Raw genomic sequence first — 22644 nt, forward strand, 5'->3', positions numbered from 1 at the left:
CGTGTTTTTCAGTAGCCACAGCGTTGTCACAACTCTTGGTATCAGCAAGGTTACACAATAGCCTCGTGTTGACACAGATCGTGCGCGTTTAAATGCAAAGTCAACAGGAAAACTTGAGTGAGGGAAGGAAAAATAAGAAATTTGGCCTCGAGGTCGCCTGCATTACCGTAAGGGAAGCCACTGCTTCCGGGCGCTGCTCCCCTCCCCGCCCCGCCCGGGGATCGAACCCGGGGTCCCGTCGGTGGGGCGGTGCAGGACGTAGCGGCCGCGTGAGGGGGCACGCACGGCCCATGGCGGCGGGGAGGGGCCCATGGCGGCTCCGGGCTCCGCGGCCGCCGCCGGAGCCGTCCCTGGCCCAGGGGCGCTGGGACGACCGCGATCCGACGGCGCAGGGACGGGCGAGCCTGGCCTCGGCGGGCGGGGAGGGCCGGGGGAGGCCGGGGCTGCGGAAAGCTGGGGGTGGGGGGGGGGAAGCGCTCTGTCACCTGTGGTTAATGCTGGCGGCAGATGATCTTTTTGTTCGCCCTGGTCACACAAAAGCCTGCCGGGCAGCCATCAGCAAACTCCTAAATGACTGAGGAAAAGCCTTCTCAAAACGTCTTTGACAAAATCTGAAACGGTCTTGTCTAAAACGTGTGGTCTAAGAGCTTGATGTGCTGCCCTGCGCTGGGCCAGTCAGGGAAACAAGTCTTTGAAGGACCGGAGACAGACTTCATGAGATTTAAAGATAAATGTTACTTTTCGTGAGAGGAAGAAGAATTGGCAAACCAAAGCAAACCTCCTTCCCCTCCAGAAAAATAAAACTAAAATCCGTATCCGTCAACCTTTTTTTCTCAATGAGGTTTGGTAAACTTGTGCCATGCTAGTACCAAGGAGAGGACGTGAACTGTTCTCGGACAAGTGGAACTTAGAATTTTTATTCAGCTCCGGTTATTGCTCTCATACTCCCCCTCATGGACTAAGCCGCCAAAAATAATTTCAAGGGAAAATATTCCTAAACTTTGCTCTGTTCCTTCGCAGATCCATTTTGAAATTCTGAGAGGACACAGTGATACTGTGAGCTCCTGCCATTTTTGCTTTGAAGACACAAAAATACTTTCGTGCTCTTATGACAGAACAGTGAAGCTCTGGGTATGTTATGAGTGCAACAACAACAAATTAAAAAAATACAGCTGAAATCAAACAAGGAATGTTATATAGGCATGAAGATTGACTTAATCATCAAGGAGCCCTCTGGAGATATTTTACTCAAGTTTGAAAATAGCAGCTGTTAATGTTTTTGCAGTCACAAATAAATAGTAAAACTCCTATTTTATACTTTGAAGATATCTTTGATGTTAAAGGGTGACCCCTTGTAAGCACATTTAGCATACAGTGAATCAGAGCTCTATTTTATTAATATTTTAAAACTGTAAGTTGATACACAAAGCTTACCTTTTTTTCGGCTGAAAGCTCCTTTCTCTGACTTATGTATGTGGCTGTTTGTGGAGAAGTAGAAGTTAGGGATCACGTGGTTGTTATCAGCATGGCCATGGGGTTTTCATACTTGGTGCCTGCTTTTTTCCTTTTATTTAAATCTTGATTTGCACTCTTTATTTTCTTGCTCCTCCAAGTTTTGCGTAGTTAGCTCGGCTTTCCCTAAAATTCCAGCCAGCCTGGGCAGAGGGCGGTTGTGGGATGTGAACTGTGGAAGTGTATGGATTCCGGGTGATCACATCTAAATTTAGTCTATAATATAGCTTGGATGCGTATGGTTATGTGAACCCTTGAATTTCATGGAAGCAAATGACAATGTAGCTGTGCTAAACAGATTGTGGGGACTGAGATCTGGTGTGTATTAAACAGTCGTGTCTTGATTCAAGAATTGGTAATGAGTTGTAGTAATGCCTTAATATGATACGAATACAGATGAAATAATTTTATAAAGGATCTAAAGGGATGGCTGATTACCAGTGCAGTACTAGGTTTCCACCATAATCCGAACCCTTTTTTGAATGTACTGAAAAAAAGCCAAAAAGCCCAAAAGTGTAGAAGGCCCAGGCAATTTTCAGGTTAGCACCATTATGTTATCCAGGAGCTCTGGATGGCTAGATCCAAGAAATCAGGCAGTGTAGAATGAAAAAAGTCCCAGCTTTCCATGATCAGTTCCAAAATAAACAGACATGTGGAGATCTTAAGCAAATATTGTAGACAGGAGAAATAAGTATCTCAGTGTGTTAGTCATGATATTTACAGTTTAATAACTCTCAGTTTGACAGTTCCAAACTTTTCTGCTTTGTCTGAACTCAGACCTGGAACTTGTATTTTTCTGTCTTCAGTGAAATGTTATTCAGCTGTCTTACATGTAAGTAAACTGAAATCAAGACCCGAAAATAAGAAGATAATCGATTAATTGTTTTTAAGCCCAGTAGATCCATGAATGTTCTTTTTTCTGTAAAGGCTATGATCTGCCACTTGCCTGAAGTGTGGAAGGGTTAATCTGTCTAAGAAATTCTATCTTTACAATTTTTTATAAGAAAGACTTACTCAGCACTTTTTGAACAATACTTATTTTTCAGAATCTATTTAAAAGTGTTAGTGCCTGAGTATTGGGAACTTTCTGACAGCAATGTATAGGCAGGATTATGTTCGTTTATTTAGGTAAGGTGAATTTTGTCTGGACAAGCCTGATTTCCTCCTCTGCTGGAACAGCTGAAGCAATTAGAATTCAGGAGAGCACGGAGGACTCGGCCGCGTGGGGCTAGGCCAGCCCTGATGATTTCACTTTGGGGTTCTCTATATTTTTTTTGTATTTTTTTTCCTTGGAAAGAGTAGATATGAAATAATTGAGTGTACTGAGAAAGCATTTGAAGTCCCTCTTGAGAACAGACAGTATCTCACTGACAGTTTGTTTGTTTGGGTTTTTTTGTGTGTGTGGGTGTATGGTTGGACTCAATGATGTCAAAGGTCCTTTCCAACCATGAAGATTCTATGATTCTATGATTAATAGACTAGATAAGTCTAGAAGGGCAGTTGTGACTACAAGGCTTTTTTTGACTCAGAAAAATAGAACAAGAACATATGGTAACTTTTTGATCTGTTTGGGGTTTTTTTCCCCTTCAGTCTTAGGGACATTCCTAAAGATTGTAATGTCAGTTGTTAGGCCTGTAATGTGTTGACACACATTCAGAAAATAAGTGAAAAAGTGTAAAATAAATTTGCTTTCACTCCAGTTTTGTCTGTTACCAAGAGCTGCCAAGTTAGCAGGATCGCTCCTTCAGAAAGTCCTTGTCAGGAAGCAGCTCTAGATCTGAGATTTGATAGTTGATGTTAAAAAGGAGAGGAGTAGTCAGGGGTGCAAGATTTTATTTTCATATTTAAGACAAATAAAAGAACACACACACCATGAAGGGAGTTTATGTTGCCTGCTTCCAGACTGATTCTAAAACCTCTTGGTACTTAGGCAAACAAAAATGTAATAGCAATAATTGTGTTAATTGTGGAAATAAAAGATTATTTACCTAGATAACCGTATGATAACTGATCCTCTGATACTTTTGATCTGTGAGTTACTCTGCATGTCAGCAGTCCTCCTGGGGGTTTTTTGTTTTGATGTTCACAATTGGGCACCATGATCCATTTGTAAAACTTGATTCGTATTTTTATTTGTATTACTAAAGAACTTCAAGGCTTTACTCATGGGTTAGGACTACACTATGCTTTGAGCGTTACATATGACAAAAATATAGTCCCTTCCTGAAATCACTTAAAACTCTGTGTAACAGACTAAGTAGATAGATAGAAGCTGATAGAGAAATACAATAGTCTGAAGTTGCACCAGGGGAGGTTTAGATTGAATATTAGAAAAAATTTCTTGACTGAAAGGGTATTCAAGCATTGGAACAGGTTGCCCGGGGAAGTGGTGGAGTCACCATCCCTGGAGGTATTTAAAAGATGGGTAGATGTGGCACGTGGTGACATGGTTTAGTGGTGGTTTTGTCTGTGCTAGGTTAACAGTTGGACTTGATGATCTTAAGGGACTTTTCCAACCTAAACGATTCTATGATAAGCCAGTAATGCAGTATGGCTCATCATCTCAGCACTGCAGCAATCTGCTGTTGTAGGAGTCACAAAACAGGCATTTACGTGGGATTTTGTATTACAAGAAAGATTTCCAGTTATTTATAGGTGACTCCTTCAAAACACGAAGGACAGCAAAGGGGAACTCAAAAATTTTGAAAATGTAACAACTGAGTGACAAAGGCTGGCATCAAAGGTGGGGCAGAAGGGAGATAATGTCTGGAATAAATCACAGAGCTTTATATTTGAAGACAAGAGGCTTGTATTTGTGACTGAGAACGAGGAATCAGTGAAGGAACACAGACAATGACATTATGTGGACACTAGAGGGAAATCTGTGGAAAAGCACTGCACATGGGGAGAGTGCATTTGTGAAAAAAATGGTGTTGCAGTCATTGATACGGGGATGGCAGGCCTTGAGAGCATGAGTTTTAACAATGTGAATGAAAATGGGAAGCTATATATTTGGTTATGAAGACACACTTGCCAGGATTTAGGTATCGGCGTGGATGTGAGAGTCTAAGGGGAACTCTTTTCAAGAAATTTCTGGTTAAAACTATTGTGATGGGAAGGAGATAAATACAAGTCTGGGTACGACAGATGAAGAACTGTGTTTCAGTCAGTCTTGAAAAGAAGGAATAGAGAGTCTGAGATTGTAAGAGTAACTAAAGCAAGACTAACTTTACTGATTTCACAAGTTTTGTTTTCCCTTATTTTGTGATGCTTTGTATTTTTTTACAATTTAGCAAAGCACTTCTTAATCAAACTCATTTGGATTTATTCAAGGATGTTGATAGAGGTTTTCCTATTCAAGTTTTTGAAGAAGAACACACCGCCCCAATTTCTGAGTGCAACTTGACTCCTGATGACAGAAGGTGACCATTTTCTATCTTAATTTATTAAAAAAAGTGATGGTTTTGTGATTTCAAGGTTCAATTTCAGTGCACGTGGAAACAGTACAAATAAGTTACTTTTTCAATCCTTACTATGGTTTCCTAACTTGGCAAACTACTTTTGTGCTGCATAGTAAGTCGTTCTGTTATAATTTTCTCTTACATCTCCCTTCCCCCATACACTGCTACTTTTCCACTCTCCATCCTTGCACTCATTTATGCTGTCCATACTCTGCTAGCAGACCGTTTACTGCCAGACTCCTTCATCCACATGAACTACCATAAATCTCACCGTGTTCTGATCTACAGTTTGCACAGGAGCTCTTAAATCTTTTATGCTTTGCATACGATGTCTGCTGAATTAAACACGAATCTCTTTATTGTCTAAATTGAGTGTTGGAATAGTCTAATAGATTATGGCGTCTTTTACGGCAAAGGACTTGTCTAATACTGTTCTTGAGTTATATGGTGCTGGAAGTCTATCTTTGCCAAATGTTCTGAAGGGGATATATAAATATATATGACTTGTATAAAAGAACAACATGGAATTAGGCAAGGTTCGGGGGTTCTTTCTGTCAGTGAGATTTATACCTTCATAAAGGATCTCTTCTGTCTGTATTGTTTATTAATATTCTATAGCCTTTCCATTAAGCCTGTCTTGTCAATTAAAGAAGAAATGCATCCTAAGCCAGTGTCAATCTGTGGACATAGTAATTAAAACAACTGCAGCATATATTAACATTCAGTTAAGTAGGTCATGCAGTGCCTCTAGGGGTACTGTTCCTGGCATATTTTATCATTAGGTCATAGTTCAAGTAATTTTTTATCAAACTGTAGAGTTGACAGATTAGTTTTTTTATCACTGGATAGTACACATACTACGCTCCCTATGGCAATTCTGTATATTCTTGAAAATCGCTAAATAGCAAGTAAAATGCCATTGTATATGGCCCTGGAAACCACTTTCCAATCAAAAATGCTACCAGTTCAGAAACTTCATGTGGTCTTTTGCATTACGTGTTTCTGTTTAGGAGCAGAGATTGTTTTGGTTGCAGGAAGTATACACATACGGGGAAAATAAAAATATTTTAATAATATAATTGTATTTTTAGTTGTTAGGATATGAATGCATTGAGTTTCTTAGGCAAAATGCCTAAAAGTGACAGTTTATGAACTTCATCAAAATAAAAAGTCGAAATAGTGCTAAAAATATTTGTCATATCTAGTGACTTTCAATATAAATATTACTTTAGGTATACAGGAATATTTTAATAAAACTATGTGAGGGAAAACTATTTGACTTCCCATTTCATGGAAACCTGCCAGTTTTAGTAAACTTTATTGAATAGCTTTGTTGTCTAATGTGGCTTTGTGTTTGTGCAGAGCCGTGTTTGTGGTAGAGGGTTACCCAGCAACATAACCACTGAAAATCCGAAAAACCCTACTGACAAGAACACTTCACATTCATTAAAGAAAAGACATGATAATGGCTTTAAAACTATTCTAACGTTAGAAATGATTAAATATATTGTAATGGATGAAATTAAATTGAGTTGACTGCTTGCACTGAAAATTACACATGTGACATTTTTATTATTAGTTTCTGTCTGAAATGTAAATAATCCTCTTTTCAGCTAAGCTATGCAATAATTTTTGCTGTGGACCCTAAATATCTATTTTAAATTAGTGGGGGGGAGGATGTCAAATCATTGATAGAATTAAATGTTGTCATTAAATGTTGTCATTCTTTTAAGTGAAAACATTGATTGCTGTTTTCATTAACATCATTTTTAGAGTGGTAACATCATCATATGATAACACTGTCAAGGCTTGGGATATGGAAACAGGAAAAATGCTTGTATGTATCCTTTTGAATGCATCTTGCAGAAGGTACAACTGTAAAATTCAGATTTATTGCTTTGTTATTGAAAAATAAGAAAACAAAACATTCTTTCGTAGGACAATACAATATACTTAGGGTTGGTAGGCTTGATTTTTAGTTCTAGTTTTGGTAGTGATAATTGCTTGATCTTGGATAAGTCTCTTGATGAACATTTCTCAGTTATTTCACGTACAAATAGGTATGATAATAATATCCTTTCTCAGAAGATACGTTTAAGATTGATTAAATTATCATTTTAGGATTTGAGCAGGGTGGCTTTGTCTGATTTTAAATTTATTGCTAATGCAAAAATAGAAAAATTGGATATAAAGACATCTATCAGCTTTCACCAAAACACAGTTATATCAAAATTCAGTAATATCTGAATCTGCTTACAGGTTATAGAAAGTCTGCTGTAAAACTGTCTCTGACCCTCAAGCATGTTTCTAAAACCTTCTGTTTTCTCTTTAGTGGACAGTAGAACATGAAGGCATTGTAACTTCATGTAATATTTCTTGTGATGGTAGATATGTGATATCTGGTTCAGAGAAAGAAAATACCATATATGTTTTTGATGCAGAAAGTGCAACAGTAGTGTCACGTATCCAAGGTAAGATTTATCACTTTTACATCTTGTTTATGCAGCTTTTATTTTTTTTTATTTCTTATGAAAAATTGAGAAAATGAATTAATTCAGTTCAAATATCCTTACTTCGGAAAGGCAAAAGAAAGTTATCTGTAAGACATTAAATCCAGTATTTCTTAGAATAGGTTTATAAAAAGGAGATAATGGGCCAAAATTAGACCAACGGTGATTCTTTTTTGAAACATACTTTCCCTTTGAAGGTAATTTCACTAGTGAGACCTCAGTCCCAGGAAGCTTCCAATCGGGACTGCAGGTCAGGGAGTTTGCCGTTCCTGCAGAATCAGCTTCTAAATATATGAGCAGTCTTACAAATGTTAAATTAGCCTATGCTTAACGTGCTCCTGTGAATCAGAGCCTGGTGGTAAAATCATTTGCATTTAAAAATAAAAAGTGCAACAAATGGATTGAAATAGCTTCATTAGAACTGCTTCTGTTAGGTGACACTATCAGGACATATTTTGTTTACATTATTTTAATGTAGCTATTTGCATTCTTAAAGAATAATTACCTGCTTAAGTGCTCCCTAAGAGTCTGAGCAGTTAACTGTCATTGGCATTATGGGGCCACACTTCCAGACTTTTTTGCAGGAATGGAGCGGAGAAATAAGTTACTACAGGGCAGCATGTGGATTTACATTAACTGAATGTTGAGCACCTGGGTACAGGTTCGTATTTCATACTGTCTGCACTAACGATGAGGCCTTCCTCTCGCTGAGAGCTGTCCTAGCCACTGAAACAGCAATTTGGAAATGACAGCGTTTTGGAAACTGATGTGTAGATCTTATGGGTAATTCTGCCTTTCAGACCTGTGTTCTGAGATCCAGATGTAATTATTCAAAATAACTAATAGTCTCACTTGGTGCTTTTTGGGTAGGTCATCACAAAAGTACAATCACAAGATGTTGTTTTCACCCTGATAACCAAAGAGTGACTTCAGTATCGTACGATAAGACCATAAAGCTATGGGATATGACAACACGATCCACCTCGATTACAATTAATGAGTAAGAAACAATACTATAGTTAATTATGCATGGCATTATTTGTTTCTTTTACAATTACCAGTGAAATTTATGCTAAGATTTGTACTAGAGAAAATGAACAATAATTGTTGAACTTAATAAAGTAACATGCAAGCAAATGACACATATAGAAAGTGTGAATAAAATGTTCTACTCGAACTTCCTGCTGCAAATAATTGAAAAATAGTATTTTGATGACTGTAAGCATTTCTAGTAATATTTTTTTTAGAGCTTCTAGGTTCTTGGGTATACATAGAGGCAGAAGATAGCATATGCAATATGGTACTGCAGTGTAAACTTCACATTCTCATTTCTACTAATTAGTAAAAATGTGTAATCATTGATGAACGAGGAGATAAAATATTTATAATAGTGAAGTCTTTAAAAACATTATGGAGTGAAGCAAAAATAATACAGAGGAAAAGGAGAAAATATATCTAGATGTTGGGAACTGATAATTAATCAAGAGTTCTTACAGAATATTTTGTGATAATTAGGCTTTGCACTGCAACCAGATCATAAAATTCATGGGCCTCATAGCAACCTCAGGATGATCCGCTCTGCTTCTCGTGAGCTCCAGAGGAGACCTCACAGGCTTCCAAACCATCTGTTCCGATGCCTCACTGTGGTGATCATGAGAAAGGTTTTCCTAAGGTGGACTATTTTGGCTGCAGCTTAAGCTCACGTTTCTGTTTAGATCCACTGCAGACATGGAGATCATATTATTCCCTTGTTTTCTTCTACGTTTTTGTATATATCCAAGAACTTCTATTATATCTGTCAAGTCATCTTTTCAGTAGATTAAACTATCCTTATTAATTTAGTATTTAGTTATTATTTCCTATTTTACTGACCATTCTTGTTGCTGATCTCCGAGATCTTTCCAACTGGCCCACATTCTGCTTGAATTTTATGGCCCTGTAATGTAAACAGTATTCCTTCTAACTGGAAAAAAATGGAAATTTATTAATATTGCATGCTTCTCTGTGGATGTGCCTCTGTTCATACATCCTGGGATGAATTCTACTCTTTTTTTGACAGCATGATGGTGAAGAGGAGTCAATATTTGTTGCATCCTTTTTTTGCAGAACTGTGATGTAGTCCATTGTTCCCACCCCTTATCTGTGCAGCTGATTATTTCTATGTTACTACAGAATGTCAGACTTGACAAAATTGACCTGATCAGGCAGCACGCCTGTTAGATAATTGATTAAAGACTCTTGTAAACTGCAGTGACGACAGCATTGTTTCCTATAGAGACTATTAACCCTTTTAGTTTCTTGATAATTTCTTCAATTTGTGAAGATAATTTTGAAATTTAATCTTCTCCCTTGTATAACTGCAGACCCTCTTTGGCTTCATTTCATAGCTATACTCTTTACCTTATTATCTATATTGTTAATGGAAGCATGAAACAGGACTGGATTCAGGACAGATGCTGTGAACCCCAGCTCAATATGTACTTTCATTTTCACAGTGAACCAGTTATGGCCGTTCTCCGAGTACAGAGGTGTTTTTTCCAGATCATTTTTCCTTATATGCTTTTGGAGAAGGTTGTGCCCGGTGCCAGAAGCCTGGCTCGGTATGATCTCCTGAGCTTTCACGTGCTAAACTCTTATATCTCTCGCTAAAGTCTGTAATACCGTAAAAACATTATGTCAATTTAGGATATTGTTATCATTTTAAGAAGGAAGTATGCAACAATAGACATGTCCAATCAGCCATTAAAAATATCAGTGTCTTTAAATAAACTCAACCAATTTAGCTTTGAATTCTTAAAACAATAATCAGAGAGAGAGTCTGCCTTTAAACACTGTAATAAAATTTTCTTTGAGGGATTAGGAATTACTTTGGATGGGAAATTCAATCTGGAAGATTGTATTGTTGCTTCTAAATTGCAGTGACTACAGCATTGTTTCCTGTAAGAGATGCTCATAATCCTTTCCTCGCTGTAGATTTCAGGAAGCACTAGAGTCCTCGCCCAGTTCTGGAACGTCCAGATTTCTTATCTGATGGGTATCGCTGCTTTCAAAACTGGACTTTAATATAGAATTGTTTAATTTTTTCCTCTTAATGTTTAAGTTGAAACTTACATGCTGAGATGGATGCATGGGATTTATTTAATGAAAAATGGATGGCTTTTTTGGTAACTTGCTTTTAGTAAAATGTGGTTGTGTTTTAGCTGCTGAACATTTTCTTGTTAAGCTGCACTCAACAACAACAACAAAAAAAAAAGCTGGTCACTTGTCACTTAACAGCTGGGGTTCAGTCCTGCAAAATGACCCAAACCAATAAGGGGTTTAAGCCCTTGCTGCTGCTGGCTGTGAGGTTGTGTCCAGAGATTTCACAGAACTGTTCATGTGGTTAAAATTCAGAACGTGCTGATGGTGCTTTACTGGATGGCGACAGGGTGCTCAATGTTGCAGGAGGCTCTTCGGGAGATTTTTGTAATGGTTACCAAAAAAAAAAACCAACTTGCTCTTCCTGTGTTTTTCATCTGTGTTTCAGGGGACACAGCAACGCTATCTCAGATTGCTGCTTTACCTCTGATGGTCATTACTTGTGCACAGCATCCTGGGACAGAAGCTTAAAAATATGGGACATAAAGACAGGAGAATTTCAGTGTCATGAACCCGTTTCCTTGAGCCAAGGACACGAGGGTTCTGTTAGTTCCTGCCTTTTTAGCCAAGATGGTGAGTTATCTTAATACGAGTGCATGATGTATCTCAATAGCTATGTATAGGACATCTCAGATGAGCCACAAGTGACCACTCTAATCATGTAGGTAACCAATTCATCATTTCCAAGATAACATGTTTAATTATGAGAAACTGATGTCCATATAAATAAGTAAATTAAAGTTGATGGTCTGTGTTCTGTCTTAACCAGGCAACTGAACACTTGTTTAATTGATATACCCATCAAGAGATACAATAAAAAGACCGTAAGGGAATAAAAGCACAATACAATATGATGTTAGAAGATTAATTTAGCACTTGTGGATATTCTCCTAACATTATTTAGTTGAAAAAAGATGTTCAGTAAATACTGTGCTGATCTGTAATAATTAGGAAGATGTGTATCTTTGTGCTAGTATCCCCAAAAGTAATGTTACTTCACAGCCCAAACACCATATGGTAGTAATGTACTTCTGGAGAACTTCGTGGATGTTCTCAGCTACACTGATGGGCACGCAAACTACCATGTTGTCCTGGTTCCGGCGGGGATAGGGTTAATTTTTCCTGGTATTCCATGCCATGTGAGCCATGCCCACCCTGAGCTGCCGGGGGAGGGGGCAGGAAGTCGCTGCTTGGAGCGGGCTGGGGCGTCCTGGGTCCGGTTGAGCGGCGGGGAGCGTCGGTCCCGTAATCGTGTTTGTATATGCCTCTGTCCGTGTTATTGTTGTTGTTTGCCTGTTCCCTTTGCTGTCCTGTTAAACTGCCTTTGTCTCAACCCAAGAGTCTTGCCTTTTCTTCTGATTCTTCCTGTATTAGGAAGGCCCGAGCGAGCGGCACGTGGTTCTTTGTTGCCGTCTGAGGCTAAACCACGACACATGTTCAAAGTAGATGATATTTATGAGTTTAGAGCAAGACAATTTGGCACCTAGAACTTGATGTCTCCTTAATGCTTGGATGAATAGGAGGAGAACAGGAGGAAGAAACAGACTCTCCAGTTTACCTACATCTGAGTGGAGGGAGTGGGGAGCTATTTCTTACTGCCCTAGTTCAATGACTTTTCATTAGATCATAGACAACTCCTAGTGCCCCCACAACATGAAATTAGTGTTACTGCAAACTCCTGCTGCACTGAATCAGCTTCTCTTCACTTGGATGGACTAATACGAATTTCTGTACATTGTGATCTAATTGGCTGTTTTCTCTTGCAACTTCACATCTGAATACGCCAGTAGAGATGACTCCTGAACTGCTGACAGCGGGTTAATCTGCAGTCGTACCCAAACTGCCTTCTGTGTTAGGCAACTCAATAAATAAATAAATAGCAGCTCTGGAGAAAAATGTACCTGTGGCTTGAAGACATGCAAATGCAGACAGGCCTATGAATATTGGAATCTGAAAGCATGCTTTCCACATGAAACTCTACTTTTTGTTTTTATTCACAGCTGACCTAACAATTCTAAAAGTATTTTCTATATTTTCATTTTTAAACAAGGTATCTCCTTAATTTTCTAAGTCAACAAAATTTTCATGTATGGTTTTTTTTTTCTACTCAGTTGTGTGTTTGCTAAATTTATGTATAAATATTTAAAAAATTAAGAACATTAACAAATAGCCAAAAGGAACTTCTGTGATCTTGTTAAGGCATGACTAATAGCTCATTGTTATATTTTTTTTTTACAAAGTGTGACTCACTGCTAGAAGGGGCCTGTCTTATTAGTCTGCATGACAAAGCAAAGATAAAATATAGTGTTCTGATTTTATATTTCAGCATCACTTGTTGTGTCTGGCGGATATGACAAAACTATAGCTATATGGGATACAGAAGCAGGCTGTAAAAAGCTAAGCTTAAAGGTACCAAGCTCTTATTTGGTCACTAGTTTGATGAGAAGGTGTAAAATGTATTGCTGATTTAAAAGTGTTGTATATTTCATTATCTTACAAATACTCTTGCCCGTCCTTTTTAGATAGAGGCAGGAATATATCCCTAATTTGTGTGATTTAATTTCGTAGAGCAGTATATTCTTACACAATTAGCTACAAAGATATTACCTTTGTCAAGTCAGTTGTTAATAAGCTATTGCATTTCTCTTTTTATGAACAACTCATTTAAGGATTATATTGAATGGAGTTGTACCTGCGTTTTGGGAGAGAGTTTCTTCCAGCAAGTAACAAGAGCCTGGCTAGTGCATATATTCATTTTGAAATGCCACACTCTTCTGTATATCTGTATGTTTACATCCTTGCTTATGTCCACAGAAAACAGTACATGTAAAAGGGAAACATTAAAAAAAATAATACGTAAATATCGGTGTTGAGGTTATCAAGCTGAGCTCAGTCCCTAGGTTACGTAGTTTACATTACTGCTTATAGTGACGGGGAAGTGGTTCACCATGTTACAGTACTTTTTAGCATGGACAATTCTGTAAATGAGGTGGCTATTTAGTATTCAGCTATCCCTGCTTAGAGCTAGGACTCCTCTCTTCTTCCATAGCCATGGTAATACTATCGAAATTTGACGCAGTAAGTAATTCCTGCATAAAATCAAAAAAAAGTCCAACGCTCATTAGGTTGGGGTTTTTTTGTGCCATCATGACTTTATTTTTTGCAAACATACCTTCATTGGTTTCTTATTTTAGTGGAAACAATCCACAAGACTTGAACTAATGATGAGACGTGGGTCAAGAAAAGGATTAACAGTATTCATAAAGCTATGTGCATGCATTTTGCAATTACTAATTTCACAGAAGTCAAGCAATGTCACAGTTCAGATTTGCAAGCTTGGCTCTCTCCTATCTTATGAAAATATGATTTTAATGGACTTTGTTTTTTTCCTTACACTATTCCAGGCTTAGTTAAAACACTCATGAACAAACCCACTTGGAAGATCTCAGGAAACCTCATGAACAAACCCACTTTCCTTCCAAACCTTGGGCTTAAAAATAGCTTTCAACTGCTGTTGCGTTCAAGGTAGCATATTCATGCAGGAGAGCTCATAAGCCTGTGCCTCTCACCCGTTACCCTAAATTAAGCTTACCTGCCCTCCAGAATTGGAACTGTCCTGATTAAACCTTTTAAGCACTAAGAGTACACATTCTTCACCTGCATCGGGGCTTTACGTAATACAGCTACTGCAGATTTCCCAGCTCACAGTAATCACTGTAACGGACTGTCTCCCATAAAAAAAGAAGGCATCTGTTTAAATGCTAATATCTTGGTAACTATGGAGAATTCCAGCTTAGTATCCATGCCTTGGTATAATTATATTCCGGGCTCATAACTCAATCTAAAAACACGTTTTAAAGATTCTGCTATAAATCCCACATTTTATGTATGCACGTTTGACGACTATTCTGTGCTGGAAAAATATACGTTAATCTTTCTATTGTATTTCTCAGGTGTGGCATTTGTCTATCAAAATGTCACCGTGCCTTCCTAAACTCTAGGAATTTCATCTGTTAATACCATTCCTGTTTGAATAACGTCCCTAGTTGGAATGAATAAATAATTAATTTTAGATTTTAGCCTGTTTCTATTCTCATGCCAACTCAATGCTGTTAGCCTCAAATCAGCGGTGCTGTCGGAAGGAGGATATCGGCTACAGCTGCTTGGCTTGGCCTGCTCTCAGAACTGGCTTCCTTCCGTAAAATGGGGGGAAGCTGCTGTCTGTTCCCACTGCTCTTCCTCCATTATCGTGTGATAAACAGCCTCAATATTTTTTTAGGTAATGAGTATTAGAAGTCAAATCGCCCTTTACAATTCTTTATTAAACTGTTATACAAAAATAGAAAGGACCTGTGCTTAAATGTAGCTCAAACCTATAACTGTGTAGCTGTTGTTCTCCTGAGTGCTACAGCTGGTGGTTTGGCAACCGGAGATCATAACGGCTACTCTTTTCAGGTTTATGTAGGAAAGTATGAACGTCACAGCAACATTTTTTCCTTGACTGGACGTGAGGTAATCTAGATAAGAGTTTTCTCACTGCATTTCAAAATGGATTTATGGTACAAATAGTCTTTTTATTATAATAAAAATAATAAAGTGTTTTTTCCTTGTGTTATAGTTCAATTTTGCTTTACCGTAGGGTCATTGGGACTGGGTGACAGATGTTGCGATTAGCAAAAACAAGAAATGGATTCTTTCAGCCTCAAAGGTAATCACTAATTCCTCATGTGGTTTCAGGAGCTGGCTTATAAATAGATGTGAAGATTTCCTCCCTTGTTTTCAGCTTCTTTTTTTGATGAAATTTAACAGTGGTGAAGTTGTTCATGAAAGTGATAAGTTGTAATCAGTATTTACCTCAAGTAATTACAGAAAATCTGTAAAAGAATTTGATAAGTATGTTTATTTTTGGTTATTTTAAAACGTGCAGGCAGTTTTAAGATTGCTAAAGGTTGTTTCCAAAGACATGATATTTAAATGTGAGAGAGTTTTGCTCTCATATTTGAGAGGGTTCATCTGATGAGTTTTCATCCTTATGGAAATGATTATGTAAATCACTCTTTTGGTAATATGCAAATACCTCAAAATAATTGCATCTTTTTCTCAGGATTCTACTTTGAGATTGTGGAATATTGAAAAGATGGATCATATTTCTTCAGTGACAGAAAGCAGAAAAGCAAGAGGCTCAAAAATTGCTCAGGTTCTATCGCTTTATTTTTTAACCACACCTCATACTTTATTCAGAAAGAAAATCTGAATGTTAAAGGGAAGCTGTCAGATTTCTAGGCTGAGAACACAAACTCATCATGTTTGTTCTCTATTTGCCAAGATTGTCAAATCCTTTTTTGGGACTGGCATGTAGTAATAACACTTTTTTTTAAAATTTATTTTGGTAGGGACACCCGTTTTCGTATACAGGTGCATTTTTGTTTTTGGAAAGCAGCCACATATGTGTACTTCTGAAAACAAACATATTTTGGTTTTCTACACCTGGTGCTTGCGCAGAGTAATTGGCTGCTTATATAGAAGTATTACTAAATCAAGGCAGTTAATATTCATGTGCTCCTGGACATAAATCAGTTTATACGAATTCTGAGGAGTGTCTTTTTAAAGTTGCGTGTATTCTGTCTTCTAAAACAGGAATTACAAATAGATATTAGGAAAGAAGAACATTAACAAGCTTGATGCCACTGAAACATGCTTTTTATTGCAGCCTCTCAGTTGGTTTTGGTAGTGGATTTGCAAGGTCTTGTGTGTATTTTTCCCCTTGTCAATAACCATTAAGTGAAATGGCACGAAAAAGAACTAACTTTTTTTATTATTTCTATAATATTTTAATGAGAAATTCTTGATGAACAGGAGGTACTCTAAAGCAGCGTATAGCTTTTTAAGCTTTTAAGTAAGTTTTGTAAATGTGCCAGCAGTGAAAATGTGTACATTCCTAAGAGTATTGATTAACAGAAATTTGAGAATAAAATTGGTACAGGAAAGGATCTTTTTGGTGCATTTTAGCAATACTTAAAGCATACCAAACAACTAGAAAAATGTCTCATTTTTTGTAAATAGTTTCCCAATTAGCAAACTGGGAATCAATGTTATGGTGACTCTGATAGAAGTGGGTTAAACTTCCTGAGTATGTGTGTTGTCAGCAGAAAAACTTCGTACTTACTAAAGTGGGTTCATAGTTAATCTAAAATTATTGTTATGTATCAATTTTCCTTTCTTTTTTTTTTTTTTTTACTTTTTCTTTATACATTTCTCCTTTAGTCAGATAACAGTCAGGTTAAAAAAAAGTAAACAAAAAAAGCCCCAAACCACCTAGTGATTATCACCCAGACAGAACAGCTAACAGCTGAAAAAAAATAAAATCGGAGTTCACATACAATATAGTTTTATTCAGGAGAAAACCTCCAAACCATTCTTCCCAGGAACGAGTTTTGAGCAGCACTATCTGTGTCAAGTTTACGACAGCTATATGCACTCGGTGCATCTCAAAAATCAGGCGGATATATGTGTACATATATATCTCTCTGACACAGATGATTAACTGAAATGCCATTTTTTGTTATATTTACACCAGTGTGAAGAATGTGAAAAACCATTCTTATGCCTGCAGCGTAGTGACTCTGAAGTGATATCCAGGTGTGTGTTCTGCCGTCTGTCTTCTCCAGTGAGACAGACTTTGCCGATGCCACCTTCTGTTTCTCCTGATCTTTAAATTAATCTAGCAGTTTTGGAATGTTAACACATTTAAGAGTAAATGGAGTGTCTGTACATCTTTATGTAATACACATATAAAGCCAAGACTTTCCTCTAACGTTGCTCTACCATAGTATTCTGCATGACAAATAATAAAATACATTGTACTAATCCATTAAATAGCTGTGATGTATTGGGTAAAGAATAAAATCCCCAGCAGCAGAAATCTTATTTATGCTGTACCGTACTAGAGAATAGAATGACTGACTTGTCCTGTGGGAAATTTTAAACAATTTTAAATGAATACACTAGTTCCAAGTTCAATTTACTGAAGAAAATATGTGAATTATTGACAGGTTTCCTTCTGTTCTTTAGATAAACCATTCTTCTTTACCATGGCAAGCAAAGAATCTTTGCTGTCAGTGGACATCAGAAAGAGTTTTTTGAATAAGTCCGTGAACTTTTTTCTGACTTTATGCCATACCCCTTAAAAAAATTCCGTAAAGGAGCTTTCAGGCATTGAGAGAAAGTTGTGGCTCGTGTCTGACACGGTGCAGCACAAATGAGTTCCCTGTAATAAAGGCTCCCTCCAGCAGGAGCCTGGTATTTTGTCTACCCTTTCTTAGGAGCAGCCCTGAGAGGATTACAGCTATTCAGTATATGTAAGAATGTCAATTAATAAAAGATTAAGTGTTTCAAAATGTTTGGAAGCCTTTTTCCTAAAAATAGTGTTTTCAACCTTTTCAACATTTCTTTCTAAAAGGAACTTAAAAGCGGGGAAAATAGTTGGAACTGGGCATGTGACAGCCTGGAATGCAGTCAAGCTGTGGAATACAAAGAAATCTAAGTAGGTAGATTTTTTCCCCTTGTTTATATTATGTGAATTATGTAGCAACAATTACACGTGAATCCAAGATTAAATGAAAAATATTTCTAGGGAATAGATTTTTTTTTTACAGATTTATGGCTTTGAATAGTATTAGATGATAAATCATATTATTTTCCAGCATTCTTTTCCCCTCTTTACTCCTTAATTAAATATTATTGTTTTGTTACAGGGGCTAAGAGAAAATGCTGTGTCTATGCTCCTCATGTTTGTTTTTTTTAAAAAAACAGATCATATAAAATAATGCGTGTTTTACAGTTGAATTAATTTGGCTTTAATCTAGTTAGTAATACTGCACCAATTTCTGTATGTTAGAAAAGATTAGTCCTAGAATAATTAATGTTATATTAGAGTTGAAAGTGTTCTTTGTTTCTTTCTTTACTGTGTTCATGTGGAAAAATCAAAACTGCGGTTTTTTGCCCTGAAACAGGAAAAATAGCGGTTGCTCTATAGAGGCTTGGTTCATTTGGCATTAGTAATGTGAATAGGTTGGAAATTTTCTTTTGAATGAATCCTCTTTCTGTTTCCCAAATTGAGGGGGAAAAAAAAAAAAAGAGGAGAAATGAGTTCTTACATTCTGGTTTTAGTAAGATCAGTAAGTTTTATTACTGTTTTCTGTCCATTGCTGTCCCCTGTTCGGTGTTGGTGCCACGCAAGTTAGTGTGACCTTGGCCCGCGCCGGTCTCGCCTGCACCCTCGGCTCGTGTTTGCAGCACAGGGTTTGTGGAGAATGTGGCAATTGCAGACAATTAATAAGATGGAGATTTATCTGCATTTTTTCTGGCTCTTGTACCCCTACAGTTGGACTAATTCACTCAGTCCCCGCCCCAGCCTGAGGAGAAAGGTGTCGGGCTGTTGCAGACCAGGTCGGTGCCCTCCGGAGGAGTTACTGGGGGATGACATCTGTAGTGTGGCTGTAAACATGCCTCGGATGCCTGTGAAGTGGCCACGGCAGGCTCTGTGCCGTGCAGGCTGCGCTGTGGCCGCAGGCTGGCCGCAGGTGGGCCGGCGCCATGGTCCTGTCCCACACCCCGCTTGTGGGCCGAGCTCCGCGGGGGCCCGCGGCCCATTCCGAGGGGCCACCATGGTGGTGCCAGCCCCGCAGGGAGCTCCGACGGCTCTCTGCCCACATCCTCTTGTCGTTTAGCGTGTAGGGACACGGGTGTCTGCCCAGGCAGTGACACCGCTCTGGTGTGACGCGTGTGCACACATCATAAAGCACATACGCACTGCGTGCACGTGCACACCATATGTTAAATTTTTGCATCATTGTAGATGATTGGGGCACATAATTGAGGCCTGATCCTCCCTTGGCATCTTCTGCCGTGAGCCCTGGGCAATCGAGGCGCTGTGGGATGAGGCAGCACCGGAGCCTAACTGTAAGCTTTCTCGCCTAAGTATATTTTTGCAACGCTGACATTTATGTGTTTTCCTTCAGTCTCTACACGTGCGGTGCAAGCAAACGCCAGCCCGTACCGCCGCCCACAGCACCGCGCCTGGCGGAGCCCTGCCTTTCCCCTGGGCCGCGGGTGGCGCCCGCCCCGCTGAGCCTCGGCCGGAGCCGCTGACCGCTCCCGGCGGGGCCCGGTGGCTGTGCGGCGTGGCGGGGCCGGCAGGGGTCGGAACGCTCTATTGGGTCGCGCGGAGGCTGAGCCTATCGCCCGGCGCCGTGGCTTAGTTGGTTAAAGCGCCTGTCTAGTAAACAGGAGATCCTGGGTTCGAATCCCAGCGGTGCCTGTGCGGGCGGATAACGTTTTTTTTTGCCCGTGGGCGGTGTTTTACCGCTGGCCATTGCTGGGGCGGGAGGGGCCGCGCCGGGGTCCTCGAGGAGAAAAACCTCCTCTGGGCTTAAAAATCGGGGCGCCGTCACTCAGGCAGAGCATTGCCCGACGCGGGCTCGGCAAAAATTACACCCCCTACCCCAGAAAACGCCTCTCAAATGCATTTTTTTTCATGTCTCCAAATCATCAATAGCCTCTCAGTTAGGTAAACGGAACTATTCTTGCTTTTTTTCTTCCTCTTACGGTCTGAGGGCTTGTTGGCTTGGTGTCTGATGCTGCGCTGTTGTCACCCAGCAGTACCCAGACCTGCCTTTCGCCTCTTCTTACCTGCTTGTGACGCATAAAGCCTGCCTTTTCCAAATGAAAGTTGTAACCAGTGCTCAGTGCTGTCCACACGATTAGCGACACAGCAGAGGGACAGAAGGTTTTCCTAGACGTCTTTAAAAATCAAGGGCCAAATCCTGCCCTGTTAGGCTTGTGAGCTAGGCTCAGTGAAATAGTTCCAAATTTGTGTTATCGTAAACAAAGGCAGAATCTGTTCTCAGATCTAAAGATTCCCAGGTGCGTTTGGAGGGTCGGGTTTTCAGGACTCGGATCCATATCCAAATTGCAGTGGGTGGGATGGAGCTGTCAGTAGCCCCAAATGCAACGTGTAAGTCTAACGTTTAGGATCAGCATCTTTGGTTACAGCATTTACCTGCAGGAATCTTTCTTTGAGTAGTGTGTACTGTAAGAATGCAACATAGATAGGATTTTATATGTGATAAATATAAGTAAGACATAATTGCAAGTTCCAATATGTTATTTAAAAATTAGGAGTATTTTGGGATTAGTGTCCCATAGATCGGCATTGTCTAAAAGAAAACAAAAAGAACTAGAGTTTGAGACAGTAGGAAAGTGCAAATTAAGGAAGATTTGGGGAATAGAAGCTGCAGTGAATGTCAGCCAGGTCTCCTGCTGCACCTCAACCAGTGGCAGTTTGTATCCTGCAGGAAAAAAGAGTTTTGAAAATAAAAATCTTGTGAGGATGCTGCTGTTCCTCTGACCTTTGTAGCTGGTACAAATCGCATCACTCTCTAGCACTGATTTCGAGCCACAGATGAAGTGCAGGGTCCATCGACCTGTGAAATTTTAGTATCAAGAAACCCCAGCAGTTTTGTGTCAAATCAATCCCGCCATCACGAACGCAGGACTAGACCCTGCTCTGGAGGAGGGGGCTGGCTGTGGAGCCTGAGGCTGCGCGATGGGTGGGGGAGACGCATCCGTGCCCTCACAGCTCCCCAAACCCTTGGCTGCTGGGACGGCGCTCCCTGGACTCCTCTGTCTTTCCTGTTCCTCTGCTTGCAGGTTTTGTGCACGAGGAGATAGCGCCTGAAATGAAGAACAAAGGAAAACAAATACTCTGGTAGTTTTTGCATGTGCTGTTTGTAACCAAACTTGTTCCCAGCTCTGGCACAGTAGAGAGAGGTGACTGAGGGGCTCTTTATTGTGGGTATATGTATGTGCTGGTCACTCTGTTACGTTCCATCTCGTTTCTGTTCTTTATCTTGTAGGTGAGAGCCGCTGGTGATAATGTGTATCTAGGTGTTTGTATCAAAATCGTTAACACTCTCTTTTGATGCATCCGCAGGAATGGCATGATGGCCAGGATGGCACCAGAGTGGGCTGGCCACTGTGTACTTCAGCATGGGCACTCTAAAAAAGCCTCAAAACATTTGAGGAAGGAGGACAAAAACAGAATCTGGGTTGGTTCAGGAGCACAGACATGATTCGTCCGGATTCCGTAAGAGCGACTCTGTATTTTTATGTGTTAGTCACAAACACGGAGCCCCAGCTTCTGTAACAGACTTCTAGGGTGATCTGCATAACATGGGAAGTAATATTTTAAACCGGTATTTAAAGAAATTGAATGAACTGTGGCATAGGTTTTTATGCATAATGATATATAAATACATCATATAGGTTTCTTGTTTTTGCTCATACCTGCATGTTTTAAATATGTGTTCAGGAAATCCCTTCATCTGAGCACTGAGCTTTCACAGACTGCCTGGGTGAAGGGCCTGCCGTGCTGGACAATTCGCTATGTTTCTTATTTAGGTAACAACATTAATAAGAAATTCAACAATGTGAAATTTGCTTGGATGTGCCCGTTCTGCCAACAGTAACAATATTTCAGTGTTCACTTAATTCCAAGATTTGCCACCAGCCTTTTCCTTGCAGAGGGGCTTTGCATACTTTCAGACTGTAATACGTCAGCCTAAAAAGGTGTGAGTCCATCTGCTCATCACTTACACCATCTGTGTAAGTCCATCTTCCTCATTCACTTTTCCCAACGTTTTGCACTACCTTTTGTCTTTTCCATACAATTGCACAGAGGAAGGGTAAGCGCTGTCTACACAGCGTGCAAAATTCAGCTGTCTCAAGAAAGGTTGAGTTTTTTGAGTGTCCCAAAACAGGAAATTTGGGTAGATTCTGGTTTACAAATGAAAGTGGTGCCTGTCCCTATTGAAATTGGCCATTTTCCTTGCAGTAGTCAGCTGGGCTATTCAGTCAGTCCAGCTAACTTCAGTGAAACTATTCCCATACAAAAGTTTTTGTGGGATTAAGGCCTTTAGCTGTTCTCCTGTTACAGGTCATATTCAGTTCCTAAATTGAGAGCT

At 39.4% G+C, this 22644-nt stretch overlaps 1 protein-coding gene and 1 non-coding gene across 2 annotated transcripts; both read left to right on the forward strand.

The window, feature by feature from the left end:
- Window positions 1-310: 310 nt before the first annotated feature.
- On the forward strand, window positions 311-21753 carry WDR88 (WD repeat domain 88). The gene is made up of 13 exons (XM_063333186.1): window positions 311-398; window positions 884-1131; window positions 4846-4934; window positions 6747-6810; window positions 7306-7444; window positions 8354-8483; window positions 11010-11194; window positions 12948-13030; window positions 15261-15329; window positions 15726-15818; window positions 17199-17260; window positions 18081-18164; window positions 21615-21753. Exons 1-13 carry the CDS (start codon window positions 311-313, stop codon window positions 21751-21753), a joined length of 1473 nt encoding a protein of 490 aa, XP_063189256.1.
- Window positions 19867-19940, forward strand: TRNAT-AGU (transfer RNA threonine (anticodon AGU)). The gene has a single exon. It is a non-coding gene; the product is annotated as a tRNA-Thr (tRNA).
- Window positions 21754-22644: the final 891 nt, after the last annotated feature.

The sequence above is a fragment of the Chroicocephalus ridibundus genome, chromosome 4, assembly GCF_963924245.1.
Source record: "Chroicocephalus ridibundus chromosome 4, bChrRid1.1, whole genome shotgun sequence".
Classification (NCBI taxonomy): domain Eukaryota; kingdom Metazoa; phylum Chordata; class Aves; order Charadriiformes; family Laridae; genus Chroicocephalus; species Chroicocephalus ridibundus.

Excerpts from the sequence above, each read along its gene's own strand:
- WDR88 (XM_063333186.1), top strand. The coding sequence starts at position 311 with ATGGCGGCTCCGGGCTCCGCGGCCGCCGCCGGAGCCGTCCCTGGCCCA. Across the intron at positions 13,031-15,260 it reads GTAAAAAGCTAAGCTTAAAG|GGTCATTGGGACTGGGTGAC; the intron begins GTACCAAGCTCT and ends GCTTTACCGTAG. Across the intron at positions 18,165-21,614 it reads TGGAATACAAAGAAATCTAA|GAATGGCATGATGGCCAGGA; the intron begins GTAGGTAGATTT and ends ATGCATCCGCAG.